Source organism: Panthera pardus, unplaced genomic scaffold (genome assembly GCF_024362965.1).
Source record: "Panthera pardus isolate Hobbes unplaced genomic scaffold, ASM2436296v1 HiC_scaffold_13, whole genome shotgun sequence".
Lineage (NCBI taxonomy): Eukaryota > Metazoa > Chordata > Mammalia > Carnivora > Felidae > Panthera > Panthera pardus.
This window is the reverse complement of record NW_026526688.1, coordinates 169274900-169297971: the sequence shown is the minus strand read 5'-3', so window position 1 is coordinate 169297971 and position 23072 is coordinate 169274900. Positions and strand designations below refer to the sequence as shown.

The window sequence follows — 23072 nt, the reverse complement described above, 5'->3', positions numbered from 1 at the left end:
ATTGGTCATAACAAAGAAAGCATTCCATCTTCTTTCTTCTAACATGAAGTTCTGCTTACTATTTACCAAAGTGTAAGTTTAAAATTAGTCCTAAGTCTTGGTAGGCATGGGAAATAAGGTTAAAATATATGTAAGCAAACATGAGTGAGTGAGAGAGGGCTTATGGGTATATTACTTAGGAATGCTTCTGGCTATAATAGAAAAAGTCTAACTAACAATGGCTTAAATGAAGATTTGGTTTTCCTTCCCTAAGTAGTATTGGGATAGGCAGTTACAGGCATTAGACTGACAGTTCAAGTCACTTTCCAAGACTTTCTCAATGTCTCAAGGTGGCTGCCACAGCTATAATTATCACTGCTACAACTGAAGACAAGAATAAGGGGGCAATGGCAACTGTATCCATCTCTTACTTGAAAGCAAAAGTGTTTCCAAAAGTCCCTAGCAGATTTCCAAACATGGCCATTTTTGTTTATTTATATTTCCATGGCCATGCTTCACTATCAGTACTGAGCTTTTCCAGCCTCCATAGTGGGATGACAAGACAGAGGAGGATGGGAACGGGTGTTAAATTAGCCAGCCAACAGTCTTTGCCACAATGCTTAAATATAGCTGGGCGTGCATGTGCACAGGTGTGTATGTATATGTGCATGTGTCTTTGTGTGCATGTATGTATACAGAGGCACACACATCCTCCACTGCTTTGCCTGGGGAAACCCAGCTCATCCTGCAAGGCCAGTCTCAAAAGTTAACTGCTTCCTTGAAGCTGTATTTCTAATACAAGTCTTCTCCTCTACGGTGCTCTGACAGAACTTTGCTCTGTCTTTACTCGTTTTAATGTACCATATTCAGATTAACTGTTTCAATGTACGACCCATAGTTTTGTTCGAGAGGAGGCACCACATCTTGTTCACCTTTACACTGTATCTCTGGAACACTGGCAGTCAGCATTCAGTGTTTGCTGAGTGAATGACAAAAAAAAGTTAAGAAAGATTCTGAAATCTAGATATTATCCAGTACTGTTGCAGTCTAGACTACATTCTCTTCAATATGTTCCAAATACATTATATAGCTATTAGATACTCTTGGCGCATGACTTCTTAGTTTATAATATGTAAGACAGGAAGGCAAATTCCCTTCTTTAAGGAGATAGTATTATTTTATTATCTTTAATGGGAAGCAGATTTGAAATCTATCATAACCTGATGAATAATTATCATCAAGAAGTTCAAGAACACAAAGGAAGCACAGGTCAGCATCAACTATGCCAACATCACAATGGCTATATTTCAACGTTTAGACAATGACTCTATCCATTCTTTCAGCTACTTTCGGGGCATCTGCAGCTAAATCATCCTGGCCCACATCCCAGGGAAGATCAGAATATACCTGTGTTCAAATGTCAAATAATCCACAGAAAGCATGATAAGATTTTTTTAATGATCATGGGGGACAGTTCAGTAATACAAGCTCTTAAAATTTTCTAAACTAAAAAAATATTTTCTGGTAATGTCTCACAAAACCCTGAGGTAACTAGATAATGGGAGAGTCAAGATGTGAACGCATTCATTAGAAATACATAAACAAGTGTATTTGTGTATCTTGTAGCTCCAAGGGGAGAAATGAGCTCAAGAAGTCTACAGGCATACATTACCATGCACGAATCTAATAAAAACAAAATAACTGCATGGGTGAGATCACATTGAAGCCATATTTGAAGGAAGGAAAGCATCTGATTTTGCACAGATGAAAAGGAGACATTCTTTAAACCAGGCAAAAATAATATAAAGGACTAAAGAGGCAGGGCCAGCAATGAGCATGCGGAGAAAAATTACAAGCAGGCTAACCTGGGGTGTGTTGGTGGCTCTAATAACAGGATTTTCTCAAAAGGGTAATGAAACAGTTCTGAATATGCAGCAAAATTGCAGTGGGTCTACCCTGAAGCCTACAAAAGAAAAACTGTGTCCCCAAGCCTGTTACTTTTTCTTTTATCCTAAGAGCTCCTGGAGCACAGCGTTTACTAATTTTAGTGGAAGGCCCCACAGCCTCCTTTCCTTTGGCCCTGGTGTCATTTATTGTGAGATTAAGATCTTGAGTGATAGGCTGTTTGCCCCTGGAAATTAATATCTTTAGCTACATAATGACCACTAGAAAAAAAGATGTGAACTTTGCGTGCTTTTCCTGATCATAACACAGGAGTGTTTAAGCCGTAATCAATTTCATCCCAAACATGTATTACCTTACACAGATGGCCACTAATGTGCACTATGGGAATTACATATTCAGCAAGTGTTGAAACATGATAAAATTCCCCTGGCATTTATGGAATTAAAAAAAAAAGTGCAACACTAATTTTACTTTCAAAATGTCACTATGCCAAAAGTTATAAAGGTTTCAGGTTGAGGACTCTTTGACATAATGTAGATTTAATTATCACTGAAAAATCATGAAATAATATTTATTCACCCAGTAAAGCCCTCCACAATCTTATTTTCTCTTTCAGATGTTCATAAAGTAGGCAGAATTTTAAAAAGGCACATAATTGTAAAATTTCAACCCTAGTCAAGATAAAAGCCTTCATGCAGAGTACTTAAAACCTGTATGGTAAAATGTATCATGATGGATTTAGAAATTATGTTTTTCCCATTCATTGTATATTTTGCCAAATAACAGAACCTCAGAATGACTTATTACCATATTAGCAAATGTTTGGTTAGTACTTAGATTTCTTTGTATTTTTAAAAAGTTTGTGATAATGTTCCTAAATGATAAAGAGTTTAATAATCAAACTCAAAAAACAATTAGGCTTCAGATTACAACATGGACTATTTGGCAGAAGCTTCTTTAAAGACAAAGACAGAATGCTGGTAAGCAAAGTTTTCCTACTAGAGTAAATATAGATAAATACTAGAATAACCTATATTTCAGTATGAAATAAGATTGTGACCAGGAAGATGAAATATTTCCTTACTAGAAAGAATGTACCAGACACTGCTAAGTGCTTTACATCTATTAATTCAGTTAATAGCTTTGGGGAGGTTGAGCAAATTAGGGTCAAACAGAGGTACAGTTGAGCTACGTCGGTGCGAACAAAGTCCCAGGAATCAATAAATACCCAAAGGTAGAGAATGAGAAGTAAAACTGAGATTAAAGGAGTTAGGATTTTATTCAAATCATTAGGTTTTTAAACATTTGTATCTGTTCTTCAGTCTTTGGTAATAACTTTGTTTCTCTGAATGGGTTTCAGACTCCGTCCAGAGCCACTCCTGCTAAGGGTACCTATTTGTTTCCACTGGAAGGCTCCGGAATCCCATTTTGGGACTGGCTCCTCTCCAAGCACACCCACACACCTGCCCTCATTCTTTCACAGACATACTCCGGGCAGGTACTTCTGGGCAAGAGGGTGGGATACAGCAGTGGGTTCCTTCCTCTGCAGGAAATTTTTATTTTAGAATGTACCCTTAGAGATTCTTCTTTGGATTCCCCCTCATCTTGTTTTCTCATTGTACCTCCTTTCCTTTTGCTGGATCTGTTTCTCTTAGACCCCGGCTGCCTGGCTATCATCAAGCCCCAAGTAATTAGCCATGGGGCCAGGAATCTAGAGTGGTGGTTTTCAGAGTCACCTGAAGGGCTTATTACACACAGATTTCTCATCGAGTAGGTCTGAGGTGAAGCCTGGGAATGTGCAATGGTAACATGCTCTGGGTTTGAGGACCTCACTACAACAACTGCTTTTTTAGAGCAAGCTTGACAACATTTTTCTGTGAAGGGACAGAGGGTAAATATTGTAGGGTTTGGGGCTTGCTGCAACTGCTCAATTCTGTTGTGGCATGAAAACAGCCAAAGACCATGTGTAACCAAGTGGGTGTAGCTCGGTTCCAATAAAACTCGATTTACAGAGCTAGGCAGTGGGTGCATTTGGCCCTTGTGCTGGAGTTTGCACACCCCTGGTGCAGAATGCTGTGAGCAGCCCATTTTTGCACTGGGTTCCACCCTGACTGACTGCTCTGGATATTTCCTTATCCAAATCCGACCATTCTTTCTAGCCTGACCTCAGATCCTCTGGTCCCAATTCTCTCTTCTTGCAATCCCAAACTGCAGACAAATAACTCTTAACTGTAATACAGGGCTACCGTCAAAGTGTTCTCCCCAAATGATCATATTACATATGCTATATGCTACCTTAAAAGTAAACAAAACATTTTCTGCAGGTACAAAAGAGACACATGGGGAAGAGATACCTTCTTTAGTCTGGGTGGCTCAAAAACCCAATCCCACATGAGTTAACACTTGACCTTAAATGAGGAATTAAGGCTGAGCCAGGGTGGGGGGAGGATGGGCAAAGGAATTCTAAACAGAAGAAATCACATGCGCAAAGGCAGAAAGTATGCAAAAGCATATTGTACTTGAGACGTTGCCATTCAGACAATATGGAAATAATACATGAAGCGAGGTGTGGTAGTGATTTACAGACTACTAATTTAGTAGGATTGTTTTAAGGATGAAATTGGATCAGTAGTCTCAAACTCTGAGTAGTAAGTTAGGAAAAAGATGGGGCTGGAAAAGCTGGTAGGGAATGGAAATGGAAGGGTCTGGGTGTTATGTGCAGGGTTCCAAAGGCAAAGGTTATTTGGAGAAGAGTTTTAGACGAGGAACAGGATCAGATTTACATTCCAGAAAGTGTACTGGTGGCCAACTAGGGATGGATTAGGAAAAATAGAGGCCTTAAGACCAGTTAAGAGGTTATGGCAGTCCTCATTCTTTTCAGCTTGAAAATATGGCAATCCTGGAATACGGATGTGCTGGTGGGTATGTGATTCTTAGTCATTTTATAATGCTGGCTCACAAAGGTTGCCAGCGTCCTCTCTGTTCTGCATTCCACTGGTCAACATTCACTCTTGTAGTTTTTCTTCTCAACCTCGTTTAGCATACAACAATGGGGTTTTATTTTAAAAAGGAGAATCTCATCTTTCCTTCCAGTGTAAGTGGGGCTACAGAACGCTAGGACAAAGAGCATTAAACCACTGGAATGGCTCACTTGCCTGCTTCTGGAGAAATCGTGCAACCGGTTAATTTTTCCAAGGCCAAGGAGTAGATTTTAACTTAGTGCTTTGTGAACCACGGAAATCATATTTGAGCTCTCATGCAGCCAAGGGCTTGCCAAATAAGGTCAGAATTCACACACCCAGCTGAAAGGAATCAGGATTTGAGAGGCGATTGGGTGTAGCCTGCAAAAACAACAGCCATCTTCTCTGGGCGAGAAGGCAGCAATACGCAGTGTGGAAAGCCTACCGCAAAAGGCTCGTCGTAAGAGATCTATCAGGCCAAAAAGGAGAAGCATGTAAACAGAGAAAGAGTACTAAGAAAACCTTAAGTACTTTAAATACGATTCCCAAGATGAGTTGAGGGAAAATCATGAAACACAAATTTCTACCTTCATTTTTAAGGAAAACGATGCACAGAGGCTATCTCGTTTACTACGGGGACATGTCCTAACAATGCCATGCCTCTCAAGTGCTGATCTGGTGATTAGGCAGCTACACACTTGGTTACGTTTTATTTTTCAAGTTTACCATATTTTACATACATTCTTGCTTTCTTCTAAGCCACACCCACAGAATAACATATGGTTTATTAACATGGGATTTGGAATTAAGACCAAACTGGGATTTGAATCCCTGCTCTGCCAACCACTGGATATGTATCCCTCAGCAAGTAACTTTCCTAAGAATTTCTAAATCAGCAAGGTAAGGCCAATTAACACAGACTGAATAGGATCTTTCTGAGAAATGATCTCAAAACTTTTTTTTTTTTTGAGTAGTATATTAGGAAAAAATGTTGAGTGCTTACCTAGGACATTGTTCTATTTTTGTATAACAAACTCTGTTAATATCAATAAATTCTGTACTTTGCAGAGTAAAGAGAAATTATAAAAAAGTTGAGATCAAATATAACTAGTAACAGAAGTTGTAACATTCTCTCACCCCAACGGATCATTTCGTGTACTCCACTTTTATAGGCCCTTTAACTAAGTAATTAGGGTAAAAAGCAGAGGACCTGGAACTTAGTAAATGCTCAAAAAGTGTCAGGTCTTAGTGGATGAGCTGACAGGCTGCAAATATTCTTTTTTTTTTTTCAACGTTCTTTTTTGTTTTTTTGGTTTTTTTTTTTTATTTATTTTTGGGACAGAGAGAGACAGAGCATGAATGGGGGAGGGGCAGAGAGAGAGGGAGACACAGAATCGGAAACAGGCTCCAGGCTCCGAGCCATCAGCCCAGAGCCTGACGCGGGGCTCGAACTCACGGACCGCGAGATCGTGACCTGGCTGAAGTCGGACGCTTAACCGACTGCGCCACCCAGGCGTCCCAGGCTGCAAATACTCTTAAGCAAACAGTAAAACAGGAAACTACTGGAATTTTAAACCATGAAATCACCAGTACATCATGTAAATTTTCATCTAGTACATTTCATTTTTTAGTACAAATGAAAGGGATATTTGCAGCCTCTAAGAATAGAAGTGGTAGTTTTATCTGAAAAAGCATTACATTCTAATACAGAAGTTACTGTGAACTTGACAGTCATAAATGCTCAAGAAAAGTCCTGTTTTCCATTAAGTTTTATATTTTTCTAGGAATCCTCTAAACCACTCGTTGCCACGTGTTGCGAAGGGTGCTAAACTGTTGTGTTTAGTCACACTGTGTGTCATGGTTGATCTATTTATCACACCACATCAAAGAAGTCTTCATGAAGTCCCAAAAATGTCAGCCACGTTCGAGGGGGAAGTTAAGGAGATAATGTAAAAAAGGTCACTCCACCTCACGGTCTGACCTTGGGGACTCATCTCAGTGCTCGGGGCACTAAGCCCTGTCTGGAACTTCATTTTTCAGTTTACAAGTGCACTGCCTGTCTCAGCCCACTGAAACCGAAGACAGGGATTTTTCTCGGTCCTTTTCCCTTGCTGTGCCCCAGATCCCAGAACTCAGCCCGCCATGTGTCCAGGCGTCTGCTGATGAATATTCTCAACCGTGTGCTTGTCACGTTCATAGGTTAAATAATTTAGGAAGTTTTCAAAATGGCTGTGACATTTCTACAGAATGCATTCTTTAGAATTATTAGCTCTTTTTTCCCCCGACATATCCTTATATTAATCCTTAGTGACAACACATGTGACACGAACATCCTCCATGTGAAGAAAACATGGACTACATACATTAGCAATAGGGGCCAGGCTTTCATTAGGCAAGCACCTACTAAATAAATTTAGCTTCTGAATAAATTATTTAACTGAATCGTTTATTTATTCATCAAATATTTATTCAGTAGTCAACATGGGCCAGACAGGCAGAAACTGGAAACACAGTGACGAATATGAGAAAAACAGTCCTTGCTCTCATGAGGCTTCAATCTAGTGGAGGGTACAGGTTACAGAAATCACAAATTGTGTGTAAAACATTGCTCTCTGATTCAAAGGAGAGCTAGATTGTCAAAGTTGCAGTGTTCTGATTACTCTTTTTTAAAAAAAAATTTTTTTAGCGTTTATTCAGTTTTGAGAGACAGAGAGAAACACAGCATGAATGGGGGAGGGGCAGAGAGAGATGGAGACACAGAATCCGAAGCAGGCTCCAGGCTCTGAGTTGTCAGCACAGAGCCCAACGCAGGGCTCAAACCCATGAACTGTGAGATCATGACCTGAGCCGAAGTCGGTCACTTAACCGACTGAGCCACCCAGGCACCCCTACCTTGATTACTCTCAAGCTCTGAAATGATCTTCTCTGAACCATAATCTATTAAACAAAACTGCATCAGCTAAGTTGCTATTTTTTAAAAACATATTTCACAATCTATGCCTCATAACAGGAAGAAAAAAGAAAACACCAATTTGATCACCAGGGAAATACTGCTTCAATCACTGCCCACTATTATATCTCACTCTGTTTTCGGTTACTGCTCAAGATAAATAATTTGCTTTCATAAACACTAGATGCGATCAGTAGGTAATCTGTGTAATGCTAAAGATATAATTGCATTTCTCTATTGAAGCAAATAAATATAAAACATTTTCAGAAATCTATATTTACCACGAAGGGACACCTTCCTATTTCAGCCAATGGTTTAATTAGAAAATCTTCCCTGATAAGATCAGAGCCCTCTGTACTATAAATTTTCAAGGGAACCCAGCAGCAGAGTATGAAGATGAGGCAAAAAAAAAAAAAAATTGTTTTAGAAGGACGTTAGAATAAATTTAAAGTGACAGATCAAAGAACAAGGTGAGAAATTTCAGGGAAACCACTGCTAATGAAGCATAAAGCTCCGTAATTATTCTGTTACTTATCTGTAATTTCTCCTGACCAAATACATACAAATGAGTTCTAAATGTTATTCTAAAAATCAGATTTTTAAAAATGCAGACCAGCATAGTATAGGTGGTTTCATAATCTAAAATTACAAGTCCAAATACATGAATTGTTTTTCAAAAGAGCAAGGTTAAAGTACATAAAGCAAGTCAGGTATACTGTCTGAAGAAGGGGGAAACGAGGTTCTCAGAAGTGGTGGTAAAGACATGCAGAGTTGTTACCGTCCATAAAATCCAAATTGGTGCTACAATTCCCCTTCCTAAACCAGGTCAGGACACCTCAAGTATCTAATATGATTCTAATAATCCCTTTTGCATTTTAACCATGTGACCCTTCTTGTTCCTGTACGATTTTGTCTTCCTAGGAATCAATGCTGCGTCTTGGCCTCCATTGGTAACAGAAAAAAGATGTTTCAGGAATATCTTGACACAACCCATAGCATTAGAAGTTCTTTTTTTTTTTTTTTTTTTAATCCTGAAAAGTTTACCATCTGAATACAAGGGTTGGAGTCCAAACCATGAGCAGAGATGATGCTGATATTTACAGATGGATGTAAAAGTCCTAAAACTTCTCCTCTAACGACAGTCAGTAGGGATAATGGTATCCAGAGGACTTTTTCAAATCTCTTATACATTCTTCTTTCCTATAGTGCCCTAGAGGATGAAGGGAGTGCTTTCTAGTGCTCAGATTGCTGGGAAAGAAAAGTAACAAAGCACTGTGCCAAGGGACCAAAGTCATTATCTTCTTGGATGTTTTTGGTCTATTTGGATATTTTTTCAGCTTATGCTAGGAGTTACTGCACCCAAAGGAATAAGGTTTTAACTAAATTTCAAAAACTGAGTTACTTCTTTGAACAAACACTGGAGGGATAAGATAGTGAGTAGGGTTTAAAAGTACAACCTTATTTATAAAATTTTCACTTATTTTGTAACATATTAAAAATATTCTCATTTTCAGGAAAAGCTCTACGAATCTTTCAAATTTTGAATGTCTTTAATGTAATACTACCATTAACATGTCAATGGCATTTTGCATCATTAATTCAAATATGTTCAGAAACCTCTTGTGCAGGGACCACAGTGACGATCTGGTTTTTCATTGAAAAGTGAAAAGCATTGAGGGGCACCTGGGTGGCTCAGTTGGTTAAGCATTCGACTCTTGATTTCAGCTCAGTCATGATCCCAGGGTCATGGAATTGAGCCCTGACTCTGGCTCCACACTGGGCATGGAACCTGCTTAAGATTCTCTCTCCTTCTCCCTCTGCCCCTCTCCCCCGCTCATGTGCGTGCCCTCTTTCTTCCTAACAAAACTGAAAAGCATTGAAAATCTATAGTATTTTGAGAAGAACATTTTCTAAAAATTTCACACACAGATGGAATATTATATGGTTTCAAAAGGTGCTCAGTGAAGCCCAGAATCATGAAAAGCTTCTCACTGACCATGATGAGGGCAAGGTGCTGAGGCTGAGGGGAGAGCCAATTTGGGGTTCCTCTCCACCCCTCCACCCTAAATCAGAGCAACTCTGCTTGTATCTCTTATACATATTATGATTCAGGCAATACTTTGTTTGCTAAATGGGTTTTGCTGTTAGAAGAAAGATTTAAAATTCACTATCTACATGCTAAGTCTAATATTATGGTCCACCCAAAAAAACAGATTGCAATCACATAAAAAGAGACTACTTAATCCACACGTCTCATTTAAAGTAGCCAAAGAACGCTAGGGTGCCTCAGTCGGTTGAGCATCTGACTCTTGATGTGGGCTCAGATAATGATTCCAGGGTCATGGGATCAAGCCCCTTTGGGCTCTGTGCTGAATATGGAGCCTGCTTAGAATTCTCTGTCTTCATCTATCTCTCTGCCCCTTTCCCCTGCTCATGCAGTCTCTAAAAATAAAAACAGATACAAAAATAAAAATTAAACTAACTAACTAACTAACTAACTAACTAACTAACTAACTAACTAACTAAAGTAGCCAAAGAAGAAGCCAAAAACGGTTGACCCTTAACATTATGACAGCTAAATGTAAAGCCAGGGCAATGCACCCGCAGGACCCATGCTCTGCCATGTTGAAACTTGCCTCAGTAGGGTGGTTTTAATGACAATCACCCACAATTCCTACTGAACACTCACCCCAGTGATTTTAACCCAGAATGCAAGCTCAGACCAAGGAAGCAGTGATATCGCCCTGACTCTAGATACATTAAAAATCCTAGAGTCTTCAAATGATCAGGGATGGGAAAAGTATTTTCAGAAAAATAACTCTTCGTTACAGAGACTCTTCAGTATTATTGTGCCTGTTCTTTTTCCCTAAAAAAATCTCTGACCTCTTTTAACTGGTAAAATAATCTTTTGGGGTTCATTTTATTTTTTATTATTTAAAAAAAAAATTTAAATGTTTATTTTTGAGAGAGGCAGAGACAGAGCACAAGCAAGGGAGGGGCAGAGAGAGGGAGGGAGACACAGAATCCAAAGCAGTTTTTAGGCTCTGAGCTGCCAGCACACAGCCTGACACGGGGCTCGAACCCATGATCCAGGAGATCATGACCCGAACCTAAATCGGATGCTTAATTGACTGAGCTGCCCAGGAGCCCCTGGAGTTCATTTTAAAAGTTATGTCTCTGGAACTACCATTGGACCAAGCTTGTGTGTCACCATTTCGGGTTCCTTCCGAATTCCCCACTTAAGGAATTTGTTCAGACCATGATGCTCAGGTCCTCCACCGAGGGAGTGTTCCTTATTTGCCTGTGCTTCCCCAATACATAACACCTATTAGCAGTCTAATTAAAATTAATGGAATAAATACCCGAGTGGAATTATGGTTTTAGGGATAGGGATGGACACAGAAATCCAGCCCTTATTTGGAAACTGGCTGAGCAAGGGAACCAATCCTTTCACCTTTCTGGTTCTTAGATTTTTCAATAAAACTTAGAGACCATGGCTTATCAGAAAGTAAAAAGGAATTAGCTATCAATCTCCTTTTCATTCATTTTAGGAAAGAGGCAGTCAGAGGGAGGCATCTGTATGTGTAAGCTAAAAATATACATATACATGTAATGCATTTCCCAGACAAGTTAAATTTTTCCGTGTGACTCACGATCACCATCTGCTGGAGAAAGGTTGAACTTCTATTTCATTTAAAAGATGGAAGTCCCAAGGCTTTTAATACCAGATATTACACTTACTACACACACACACACACACACACACACACACACACACACACGCATGCACGCACGCACCCAACTGCAACAACTGTTAAACCTATAAAACCTAATCTATAAACTCTAGGGAGTTCAGAGTAAAACTGTTATTAGGCACGTTAAACATTCAACTCCAGAATTTTCTACAGTATGCTTTATGCAGAAACAACATTTAATGGTTAGAATCCATTTGCAAATATTTTATTGTAACTTCTTATATATTAATTCTATCACATTACCATGGAGGTAAAGGCTACATTATATTCAGGCTGTGTACAAAAGGAGGCAGGAGAAAAGTTATTTCCAAACGTATTTCCAAACGTTAGTTTTTTTGTTCTTAGTCCTCAAAACAATAAGAAAAAAACAACAGATTAAAAACCTAAACCATTAGTACTTTAGGAAACATGTAACTTTGGCTGGAGAGATTGAAAGAGATTATGGTCACGGCATTGTAAATAATAAAGTATTTTATTTTACCACATTATGCCCCAAAGACATAACCATATATAAATATGTTAGGGAAAAAAAGAGAGGGAGAGAGACCGATTCAACAAGTTAACTGATAACAAGTTGTGTGTGTGCTTCTAAAACTGGGGGGTGGATGGGTATTAAGTTGGAAGGTAGCATATATGCCATCACAAGTCTTCTGAGAAATAAGCAAGATACAAAAAGAAGTTCAAATGCAAGGAATGTATGAGAAACAAGCTAGCTTCTAAAGTGATCACAGTCCACTGAGGAGACAGGAGAACAGTATCTCGAGTCACAAATGACCACTGTATACAACAGAGAAAACCACCTGCAGCTGGGGCACGACATTCCCCAGTATTATACACAGAGGCAGCATATGGGAGCAGAAAGGGGAAGGAGGCATCAGTGGGGCTAACCACCTTTCAGACAGGAAGTGCCAGAGAGCAAACTGTTTGAAAAAGAGGAAGGAGTAAAAAAATGACAACTTTTACTAACCTGCAGGCAAGATCCAGTAAGCTGAAGCTAACAGACAAACCAGATTCTATGTAGTACAAACATGAATACAGTCAAGGAATTATGCAGTAAAGAAGTTATTTGATGGAAAGTGAAAGGTTAGAATGAAGATACCTGAGTGGCTAAGAGCATGGACTTTGGAGCCAGAATGAGGATTCTGGCTCACCCTCTTATGAACTGTGTAATCTCAACCAAATCACTTAACCTCTCTGTTTCCTTGATTTCTTCATCTGTGAAACTGGAGTCATTAACATTACCTGCCTCCAAGGGATGTTGTGAGGACCAGTTAATAGATTCAAGGGCTACAAAGGCATTTGGCACACAGTAAGTACTACACAAATATGTTTGCCATTCTTAATTAAGGAGGTGAGATTTCTTGCTACTTATAAGGCAGCGATCATAGTGTATACATCACTTTTTGGCTGAATAGCCTTGGTTTCCTTATCTGTAAGATAAGAGTATTTTTGGCTGTGACACAAATGAGGGATGTCTGTATATGTATGCATACGTGTCTGTGTCTGTGTGTGTGTGTGTGTGCATATACACAATGAATAGCCAGGTATAAGCACTGAATTGTTCACTTATGTCTTCTTCATTATTAGGTATAGAGTCACACAAGCTGTGTTTTTACATTATTTTGTATTACATATTATAAATCTTCATTTATATACATATATACATATTCAGGCTGTGTACAAAATGAGGCAGGAGAAAAGTTATTTCCAAACGTATTTCCACATATACATATATATGTATGTATACATATATCTACACACACATATACATATATATACAGACACACGTAGTGAATGTAACTTGTGTGCACGTGTGTGTGGAGGAGGGCATGCTTATCTTCAACGATGCGGAAGCAATAGTGTACATTGGCAAGAAGACAGCTAAACTAGCCTAACTCCAATCCAAAATTATATAAAAAAAAGAAGGTCTACACAAAGTAATTCCAGAGACTTTTCAGCAAAAGTTTTAACCGTAATTAATATCTGTTGATGCTTCGACCCGAGGAGATTCAACAGTGAATGGTGTGTCAAAATGTTCTGATCTTTATTTATTGGCTCCTGAAAAGACTGAAATTTTCTGGAAACCAAATTTTCTGTATGAGCAAAATGGTCTTTCACATACCTTTTCAATTAACTCATAACTCTCTTCGAGTTTGAGCAGTCTGTTCTGCACGGATGTGGATGCACGCTGATAGACGGCTCGCCACTCCTGAAAGTCGCTCTCTGAGATCTCAGCCACAGCAAAACATAAAGTTCGTAATCCTGAAAAAAGGTAGCATACATCCCCCCAACACCAAATAAGATTTTATTCAGAAGACCCTTCCACTTTTATATAAATAAGTCTTATTTTGAAAAGACTGGCTCAATTCAAACAATATGTTGAAGTCTGATTCAGTTGTGACACCACTTTAGTGTAAAATGGGTATTCGTGCTCCCCTCACCTTGAACCGGCACCCTGCTTCTGATCCCTAGCTCTTTTGATACATCCTTTGTGCCTTTCCCAAAGTGACTTTTCCAACATCCAAATCTTATCAGATTATTCCTTTTTTGAGATCTTTCAATTATTCCCCGGGATAAAGTCCAAACCCCCAAATCTGGCTCACTTACCCTGTACCAATTGTCTTCAACCTCCTTCTCTGCCATTTACCTCCTATACACCAGGGTCTCTGCACATGCTGGTCACTTTTCTCCCCTTTCACCCCCTCCAACTCCCTCAACTGTCTGCCTTGCATCTGCCTTAAGACTCAGTTCGTAACGTCATCTCTCGGAAGCATTCTCCTCTCACTCAGACCCCACAGGCAGAAATCCCCAAACACACCTATGGTGTAAATGACAATGTTTCATACTGTTTTTCTTGTGGATTTCCTGTATTAGTGTCCAGATCCTGGAGGGAAGGGGCCCTGAGTTCTTCATATCTCTAACTCTAGTACTGGGCACAATGGCTGGCTTGTAGATGCTTCATAGATGCTTATGAGGAAAAAGAGGGACCCCAATGGGGTCTCCTAGGAAAGCCATGTGCCTCATACAGGGATATATGCTTGTATTTATTGTTGTTCTTTATCACCATAAAAGTGTAGTATAAAGAGTCTAAAAGACCTGAGGGATAGTGACAAAACAAAAGTACTCATCAGAAACACCCTAGGAAAACAATCAAATCTGATGTTTGAGATGACCTACTCCTCGTGATCAGTGTCTATCAATTTCATAACTCACTTGGAAACCACCTTCAGCCAAACAAAAAACAAAAAACGGTGGATTGGAACAAGGAAGAAGCAAAAGCATTTGTCAGCCAGGACAAATGCAGTTAATTGGGTTCCTGAGAAGACAACACCCTCACTCAAAGTCATTAACTCATAGAATAACGAGGTGCTAGTGACCTCAAGCCAAATAAAATATGACCAGGGAACATGTCAGAAATAAGAAGCAGAGAACATAAAGTGCCCAGAGGACTCTGTCTTCCAAGAAAGGAGTAGGGTTGTCCATTGCCAGCTCACGGAGAGTAGAAGCTAAATCTTTGGGGCCATATTAGGACATGTTTTTCTCTTCTGGAAATTTGGCTGAAGACTTACTCTGGGGTAGCCATGGAGTAAAAGCGATGTTCAGCCCAGGGCCAGAAAGAATAGGGTGGAGGTGAAGACCAAGAAAACTTAAATTTGTCTAGGAGCTGGACTATCCTCGTATCATAACCAGAGAAGAGAGAGATGCTCCCTCAACCCTCCTCCAGAAAAAGAACCTGGGCAGGATGCTGGCTAGGTTGTACCCGCCGAGCCCAGCTGAGGATGCACCTTGAGGAATCTGAACTCTATGAACAGGAGTGTCTCCATGCTCTTGCATTTTTGGAGAGCTGGGAGAAGGTTCTTTATGCCCTTGCTTTTCAAAACCTTGTGCTTTTTAAAACATTCCTATCTTTTTGCAGCTTTTGGATTAAGAGGAAAAAGGATTTGATCAGAGGTCAGGCTTGCTGCATTTGGTGACCGTTGTAGCTGAAGCAGACAAGAGTGAAACCTTAGATGGGAGATTTAGATACAGCTCTGACTACTTCTGTTAAGTTCAGAGATAAGGCTCTACAAATTCTTGTAGTAACAGACCCTACTGTTTAAGGACTCTCGAGTCCTCCCATCTAATCTAGATCATTCCCCTAGACTATGCACTGCTCTGCTATACAGATCATATGTTTCAGGAGGACACAGAGACAGGACTTAACATGTTTAGATCCCAAGCCTCACACAGAGCCTGCCATGTGCTAGGGGCCTAAGAAGTCTTGAGTTAAAACTATACCGAATAACTATTCTTATAGCCATATAGGCTTATTTTTCTCCTCTTTCTTATTCAGACTAGCATAGCCAGTTGTTTTGTTTGTTTGTTTGTTTGTCTTCCTTCTACACTGCTAGAGATACAACATATTTATAATGTGAATAGTACCCATTGTAAAAAGTGAACAGATTTATAGGCCCTATACCCCCAAAACTTGGGGGCTAAGTCTCTCAAAATTTTAATACAGAAAAGCAAAGCAAAAATAATAGGAACAGCATATAGTATAATCTAAATTATCAACATTAATTGTTCTCTTACTTTAGGAATTTCTAAGTCAAGAAACAACAATCTTGCAAGACACCAGAAGTATTTGATTTCTTTTTATTTTAATCATGCTGTATTGCTGTATTATACTCACCTTCTGTAGCAAACTGCTCTAAATGTTTTAGGGTAATTTCTTTGTATTTTGAAGTCTCTGCCAGTCGATCATAAATTACAGTGTCCTTGAAAACAAACAGAAGGTAGAATGCAATTAAACTAAGCATCTTGAGCTTAATGAACATTAATGTTGGCAGCATTATTAGCAGCAAATCAGTATAAAAACAAGCAATCACTTTGAGCATTAATTTTAAAGCACAAAATATTTTTTGCCTAATAACACTGTTTCCCTAGTGACACTAAGAAATAAGCTTTGAGTCATATATTTTCATCTTTCTCCTTTCTTAATACATCCGTAGTTACTCCAGTGATCAACATTTCATATTCTAGCAGTACCGCACTTATCTTGCAAGATCTTCCCCAACCCTGAAGGTAGGGCAGGACGCTGCAGTGTTCCTGGGTGCCACAGGGAAAAATGGTCCAGTACTCAAAAAGTTTGGGAAGTGCTGGGCTGAACGAGGCTTGCCCTGTAGGAATACTTAGAGCCCTTAAAATGCTAATGTGAACAGATGTCTAAGGGGGCCGTGTGGTATGTTCCCCAGACTCATTCACTATGGAGCCCGGGCTAGGGATTAGGGGATCTCTATGGGGCTGGTGCTCACAGAGAACAAACTTTGAGAAACACAAGGCCAAATCCACTGAGAGGGTTGGTGGGTATGATAAGGAGAATTCTGAACAAATCTAGCATTGCCTGATAGCTGAATATTTCTGATTGTGTCACTTTATCTTCTGAAAGCTCAATTAACTTAGTCTGTAAAATGCAATTACTGGATTATCTTTAAAGTGCCTTTCGGCATGAATGTTGTGCACCACTTACAGTTCTCTGATTTTTGCCCCTTTATAAATTGCTTATTGTTCCTTTAGTTATTCCTCAGCTTGGATTTAATGTTTTAAGAATTTTAATGTTTGGCCTTCATGGTTTTATTAGACTAGGAAAAAATAAATCATTTACCTGCAATTACTTTCTCAGTGGTATTACCCATTTTGGGGTCTCCAGTCTCAGGGCTCAGATTTGGAAGGAGGCTAATGGAGTATGATTTAGAACCCTTGAGAGAAACAAGAACTTAGTGACCTCAGGACAGATGGAATATTCCAGGCCCCAATTATGAATTTCTTTTCATTCTTTAGTGGTGGAATAGGAAGGGGGGGGGGCAAAGCAAAAGGAAATGGTAATTTCCCCTCATGGTTCTTTTCTAGGAATGAAAGGTATAACTTGTGAAATCTATTTTTTTCCAGAGGCTAATGACTTTTTCAAAGAAATTAAATAGGCTGCTTTGAAACTAAGAAAATCTTTTAAAAAATTAAAGTCAGGAAAACCAAAGTGATAAGGAAGATTAAATTCTGCAACGTAGCCAAATTTTCTAGCGGAAGACACTGATGTCCAAAATAGAATTTTCTATTTTCCTTATGGTATCAAGGAACGCAAGAGACAGAATATACATGAATTATATGGTATGTTTTTAAATGATAGTCACAACTGGCCATGCTTACCTGTCAGAAATACATGAAGATCAACTTTTTACCCAGAGTAATGCTCATTAATTCAGAGAGCTACATCAAATATACGGTACGTGGTTAGGACCAAAAAAGGTTTCTTCACAGGAACGAAAGCGTGTGCACCCTTAGGATTGGATTAGAACCTACTGAGTCTACATTTACAGAAGATCCTAACTGGATTTACTTATCTGGTGTCCTAGCCCTCAGCAAGGTAAGATCAGAAAACAGTGCATGAGGGGATGTTCCTGGAGTGCACGGCACAGATTCCAGGTGTTTATGTGAAGAGTCTACAGCTTCAAGATGAATAATAACTCATCTTAGGTCGATTTTCACTTGAAAAGTTGTTTTCCTGTTCATCTTTTATTTTTTTAATTGTTAGTATTTTTAAAATGTATTTTAACGTTTATTGATTATTGAGAGAAAGAGAGAGACAGAGCATGAGCATGGAAGGGGCCAAGAGATGGGGAGACACAGAATCTGAAGCAGGCTCCAGGCTCTGAACTGTCAGCACAGAGCCCCACACAGGGCTTGAACTCACAAACCGAGAGATCATGACCTGAGTCAAAGTCAGACGCTTCACCGACTGAGCCACCCAGGCGCCCCTATAGGCACCCCCTATTGGAATAGCGTTTTTATTTTCTTGAATAAATTAAGATTTTATTTGTGTCGATATAACTTTTTAAAAATAGGCTACTATTGCAGACATAAACTGTATATTGTATACTTTTCCTTTTTTTTTTCATTTAAAATTAAAAAAGCAAGGCAACTTCATTGCAGAAAACCTGGAAAAGAATAAAAAAATAAACCATCCATATCCACACACACAGAGAACCACCATCTCTCTGTGCTATATTCTAGATGAACTCTTCAGTGCTGTCTTCCAATTCACTAACTCTGCCTCTGCCCCTTCCACTCTGTTTAGAGTTTATTCCATTTACTGATGTTTTCTCTTGATCTTTTATGACTTCCAATTTAGCTTACATGTACCCCCACCCCTCAACCCCAACTTCTTTTTGATTAAAAATAGTTGTTTTTTTTTTAAATCATGTTGAGCTCTAAGCATCCTTGGTCAGACCTGTCTGTACAAATGATTTCACCTGGAGTGAATTCGTGTCCTGTGGTTTACATGCTTGTTCTCTCTTCGGCATTAGACTTTCCTCATGTGTCCCTAAGTTTTGCTCTCACTCTCTCCCTGTTTGTGTGTACCCCAATCTGATGGTTTTATATTACCCCCCAGCAGAGTTGGTATGAACTTTTCTTAGTCTCTTCTCATAATTAGGAACCTCATCACTGTCTCAGGCATCAAAGAGGCTCCCATCCACATTTTACAGAAAGCACTATTTGCCCCCATTGTCTCACAGAAACCAAACTCCAACCACTGCTCCCCAATCCTGATCAAATCTCTCTTTTTAGATCCTCTACTCTTCACTTTTAGCCTCTTCTTTTCATGTAATATCTCCTTACAAGATCTCATCAATCCTCTGCTTTTAGTTTCCAGCTATACTTGTTAACTCCTAAATCTGTATCAGCACCCTAGATTCCTTCCCCTGTATAATCCAAACATCTCTGCCTCATGGCCCAGATGTAGTTCCCAACCCTCTATCATGGGACATGGTACCACTTCGTCTACCCAGTTAAGTTGAAATTGGATAACAATCCTAGATCATGGTTTCCCTCATCACCCACATGTAATCAGTTACTAAGTCCTAAATCTCCACCCTCTCAATCCTCTCTGCAACTGTCTTGGTTCAGATCCTTATCAACTCTTGGGACTATAGTCAATAGCATCAACTGGTAACACTGTATGCATCTCTTTTCTGCCTTAAGCCATCTTCCTAAATGGCATCAGAACAATTCAGAAAAAAATATAAGTTCGTGAGCATGAAAATAATGCATGACCTAATGCATGCTCACCTTGCCAGCCTTGAATTCTGCTATTCTCTGCCAAACTATGTGCAGTTCTCAAGTGTACCTTGCTGTTTTACATATTTCTGCCTTTTTAGCATTCAGCGGCATTTCACAGCCAACTTGGTTGGGAGTGAGGGGAAACAATGCAATAAGCAAGTTAATGTATACAAACTCTCCATGATTATACAAAAAGGAAATCCAGTGTTTTTATAGTTTATTCAGTGCTTTAACTCCCCAAAGGTTCTAGATGGACGATTACTCAAAACTAAGAATGGAAGGATGTAAGTTGAGTGTAAACTGGACACATATCAATCATTCCCTTATCACTAAATACTACCCTTGGAATGTAGGAGAGCTTTAAAGCATACCTCAATATTGTATACTAGTCTTCTCTTTATATATATTTTCCTGACTAGGCTCAGCTCCTGACAAGTGTTGGGTCTTATCTTCCTTTTTCCAAAATCCAGCTGAAAGGCTGGTAGATAAAGTGCACACAATGAATAAATGTTACTTGTTTCAGTCAACAACCGGAGGAATTCTAAAGCTAAATTTATGAGACGTCACGAAATAATTCTACCAAAATGCTTTAAAAACACGGCATTCAAAATTGCATTTCAATGCTTTAAAACCAAGGCATTGAAAAACATTTTCAACAAAAACTTAAGTAATAAGCTTTGGCTTCCTAATAAGTTCAGTTTCCAAGTTTCATTCAATAAATCAAGGTTGCAATTATATTTAAAATTGGAAAGTTCTAAGTTGGTAAGTTATCTGACTAGTCCAAGTAGATTAGGTGTCTAGAAAGGATAATTCAGAAGAAAAATGCTAATTTTAAGAACAAAAAGTGGCTCTGGTCTGTAGACCCCTTATTTAGATTTCTATGAGTGTAAACATATTTTAACTAGGAAAATTCACTTCGAATGACAAATTACTATTTTTGTCAATATAACCTGCCAATATACAAAAGCCAACCAATAGTTAGAAATTCTGTTATAATTAGAACAATGCAAAACAAATAGTAATGACCATATGATGAAAATTACAGCAGTCACTGTGATCCAATTTTTCCCCACGTTTCTATGGTCTTTAAAAAAATTAGATTCAAACTGGTGTGGATCATTACATTTCTAATACAATTTCAAAGCATTTTCTACTTTAATTGTCTTCTAACGTATTTTATAATATAAACCTCAAATATTATGTATCAAAAATTGAATTATATACATAACCTAGGCCAAATTTTTTCAAAGCACCAAATTTACCCAGAAGGAATTCCGCATTTCACCAGAAGAGGCTGAACACTATTACTATAAAACACCAAGGAAAGTGGATGTCAGCAACTTTATGCTAAACATCTGTGTTACATTTCCATAGCAGAATGCTGAACGTATACATTATAAACCGTCATAAATCAAAACTGTTAAAGACAAAAATAAAAACTTACAGCTCCTTTGCAGTAAAGTCGTAACTTCCCGGATGGAGTGCGAACAATCACCGACATTCTTTTTCTAGCGCTGAAAGAAAGAGGTTTTCCATAATGTGTCATCATACTGAGAATATGCATATATATGTTTGTCATGCCTCACATATTTTAACGCTCACAGTGAAAAAGTAAATGTGACCAAATTATGAGTCCTATCCTTCAACATACACAAACTGTCCCCTGGGTGTATGGTTGGGTATCTTTGAAAGTTACATTACGTCTTTTTAAGGCACCAGGGTACCATCCACTGCCCTAAAGGAATAATTTACAAAATGGATCCCAGGAAGCCTGCAAGAGCAGAAGAGAGTTCTGGCTCAATGTTTTAAGATTTAAAAAATATTAAAGTCAGTGTCTTTTAAGGGGAATTGTATGTTACAGCTTTAAATACAAACAGAAATAATAATCTATGTTAAATATATACCCAAACCACACAGAAAGGCAAACACTGGCACTTAAAAACTGACTTATGCATTCACAACGATTGTTTTTCAATGATTACTAGCAAACCACTGGCATCATGTAAAAAGCCCAATTTATATGACAAAGCTAAGCTAATGAGCACAAGCATTTTAACACCGCGTTGGCGATATAAAAATGGTAGTCAAACACACAGCATCTTGCACTGCATTTGCAAAGAGATAGCAAATGACACTGAATAGAAGTGGCACAGACTGCATAAGATATGCCTCATTTAGAAACAGGCGCATATAAGCATTCTCTCCAGAAATGAGGGAGAAGAAGGACTTCTCCAGGGTCTGTATCTATTTGTTTACCTTACAATATTCTGCTACGAACTGAGGTGAGTCCAATATAAGGAGCAGTTAGATATGGTATCCTAGCATACCACACAGTCAGGAGTTTCTTTCTGAGGTATCTAGAAATATTGAGTCTTCTGTTCCTCCATCTAGAATCCCCACTGTATTAGTACCTCTGATCGCTGTCCCTGTGCTTTGGGAATACATTCAATTGGGCCCTCTCCGTAATGACATTGAATAGTCTATATTCTGTCTCAGCCCTTCTTGGTGCCTCCTTAATCCAACTTTAATGAGATGGTCCCAAACTCATCAACTTTTCTGCTCCTTTTTTCTCCTGGCAAAACTCACAAATCTTGGGGAAATGGGAATGCTTTCTGTGGCACCACAGTAGAAGGACATAGTTGGAGAAAAGTCACCCTGCCACCGAGTTTAGGAAATCCAAGATATCCATGTCACCTGGGTGCTCACTACTGCTCAGCAACATGTCACCTTTTTCTAATAAACTTGCTCTCTATCTGCAGGATTTGGAACACCTTCTCCCTTCTCCAAGTCTCTAATGAACCCTTGTACTCTGGATCCTTTGAATTTTTGCAATTCACCTTGATGAAAGCTACAGACAAAACATCTCTGTTCTTTTTGCCATTAACACCTACACATTTATCTGCTGGGCATCATCCTCTCTGCCTCTTTTCCTGACAATGGAGGAAGTATTTCTTTTCTTATCAGAGGACTTCCTTTCACATGTGAACCTCCTCTCTCACTCTTCTTCCTCAGTAACCTCACTCCTCAAGCTATGCTGCCCTCCCGAGTCTGCGTCTTCCACTTCTAGACTGGGTCCTCCTCATCAGTTGCGCATGTTTGAGTCTCTCTCCTACAAAACTCAGCCCAAAGAATGTGCCCCAAGAGAGCCACATCCGCATTCACAACTCAACCTCAAACAACTGCTACACTCATGGTCTCCACCTATATCCCCTGAACGCCCCCCCACCCCATCACTGCCACCTGACTTCTCTCTTGACCTTCCCACTGAGTGGCTAAATTCAGCATATACTTTCCACCTTCAGCTCACCTAACCTCACTGCAGTCTCTGACACAGAAGACCACGGTCACCTTGAAATTCACCTCTTCTCCTGGCTCTATGCAGTTATTCTCTCTTTATCCTCTACCTCTCTAACCACAAAGTAGTTTCTT

General features: G+C 39.1%; 1 protein-coding gene across 7 annotated transcripts in view; it reads right to left on the bottom strand.

Annotated features, from left to right (window-relative positions):
- The window catches only part of ATP8A1 (ATPase phospholipid transporting 8A1), a 231874-nt gene that overhangs the window by 97939 nt on the left and 110863 nt on the right, over positions 1–23072 (bottom strand). For all 7 annotated transcript variants that reach the window (XM_019413074.2, XM_019413084.2, XM_019413061.2 and 4 more), the window contains 3 exons: positions 21088–21157; positions 16222–16306; positions 13672–13811 (listed from right to left, as the gene is read on the bottom strand). In XM_019413074.2, coding sequence (XP_019268619.1) covers positions 13672–13811; positions 16222–16306; positions 21088–21157 — 295 coding nt within the window. The remainder of the gene's footprint in view (positions 1–13671; positions 13812–16221; positions 16307–21087; positions 21158–23072) is intronic.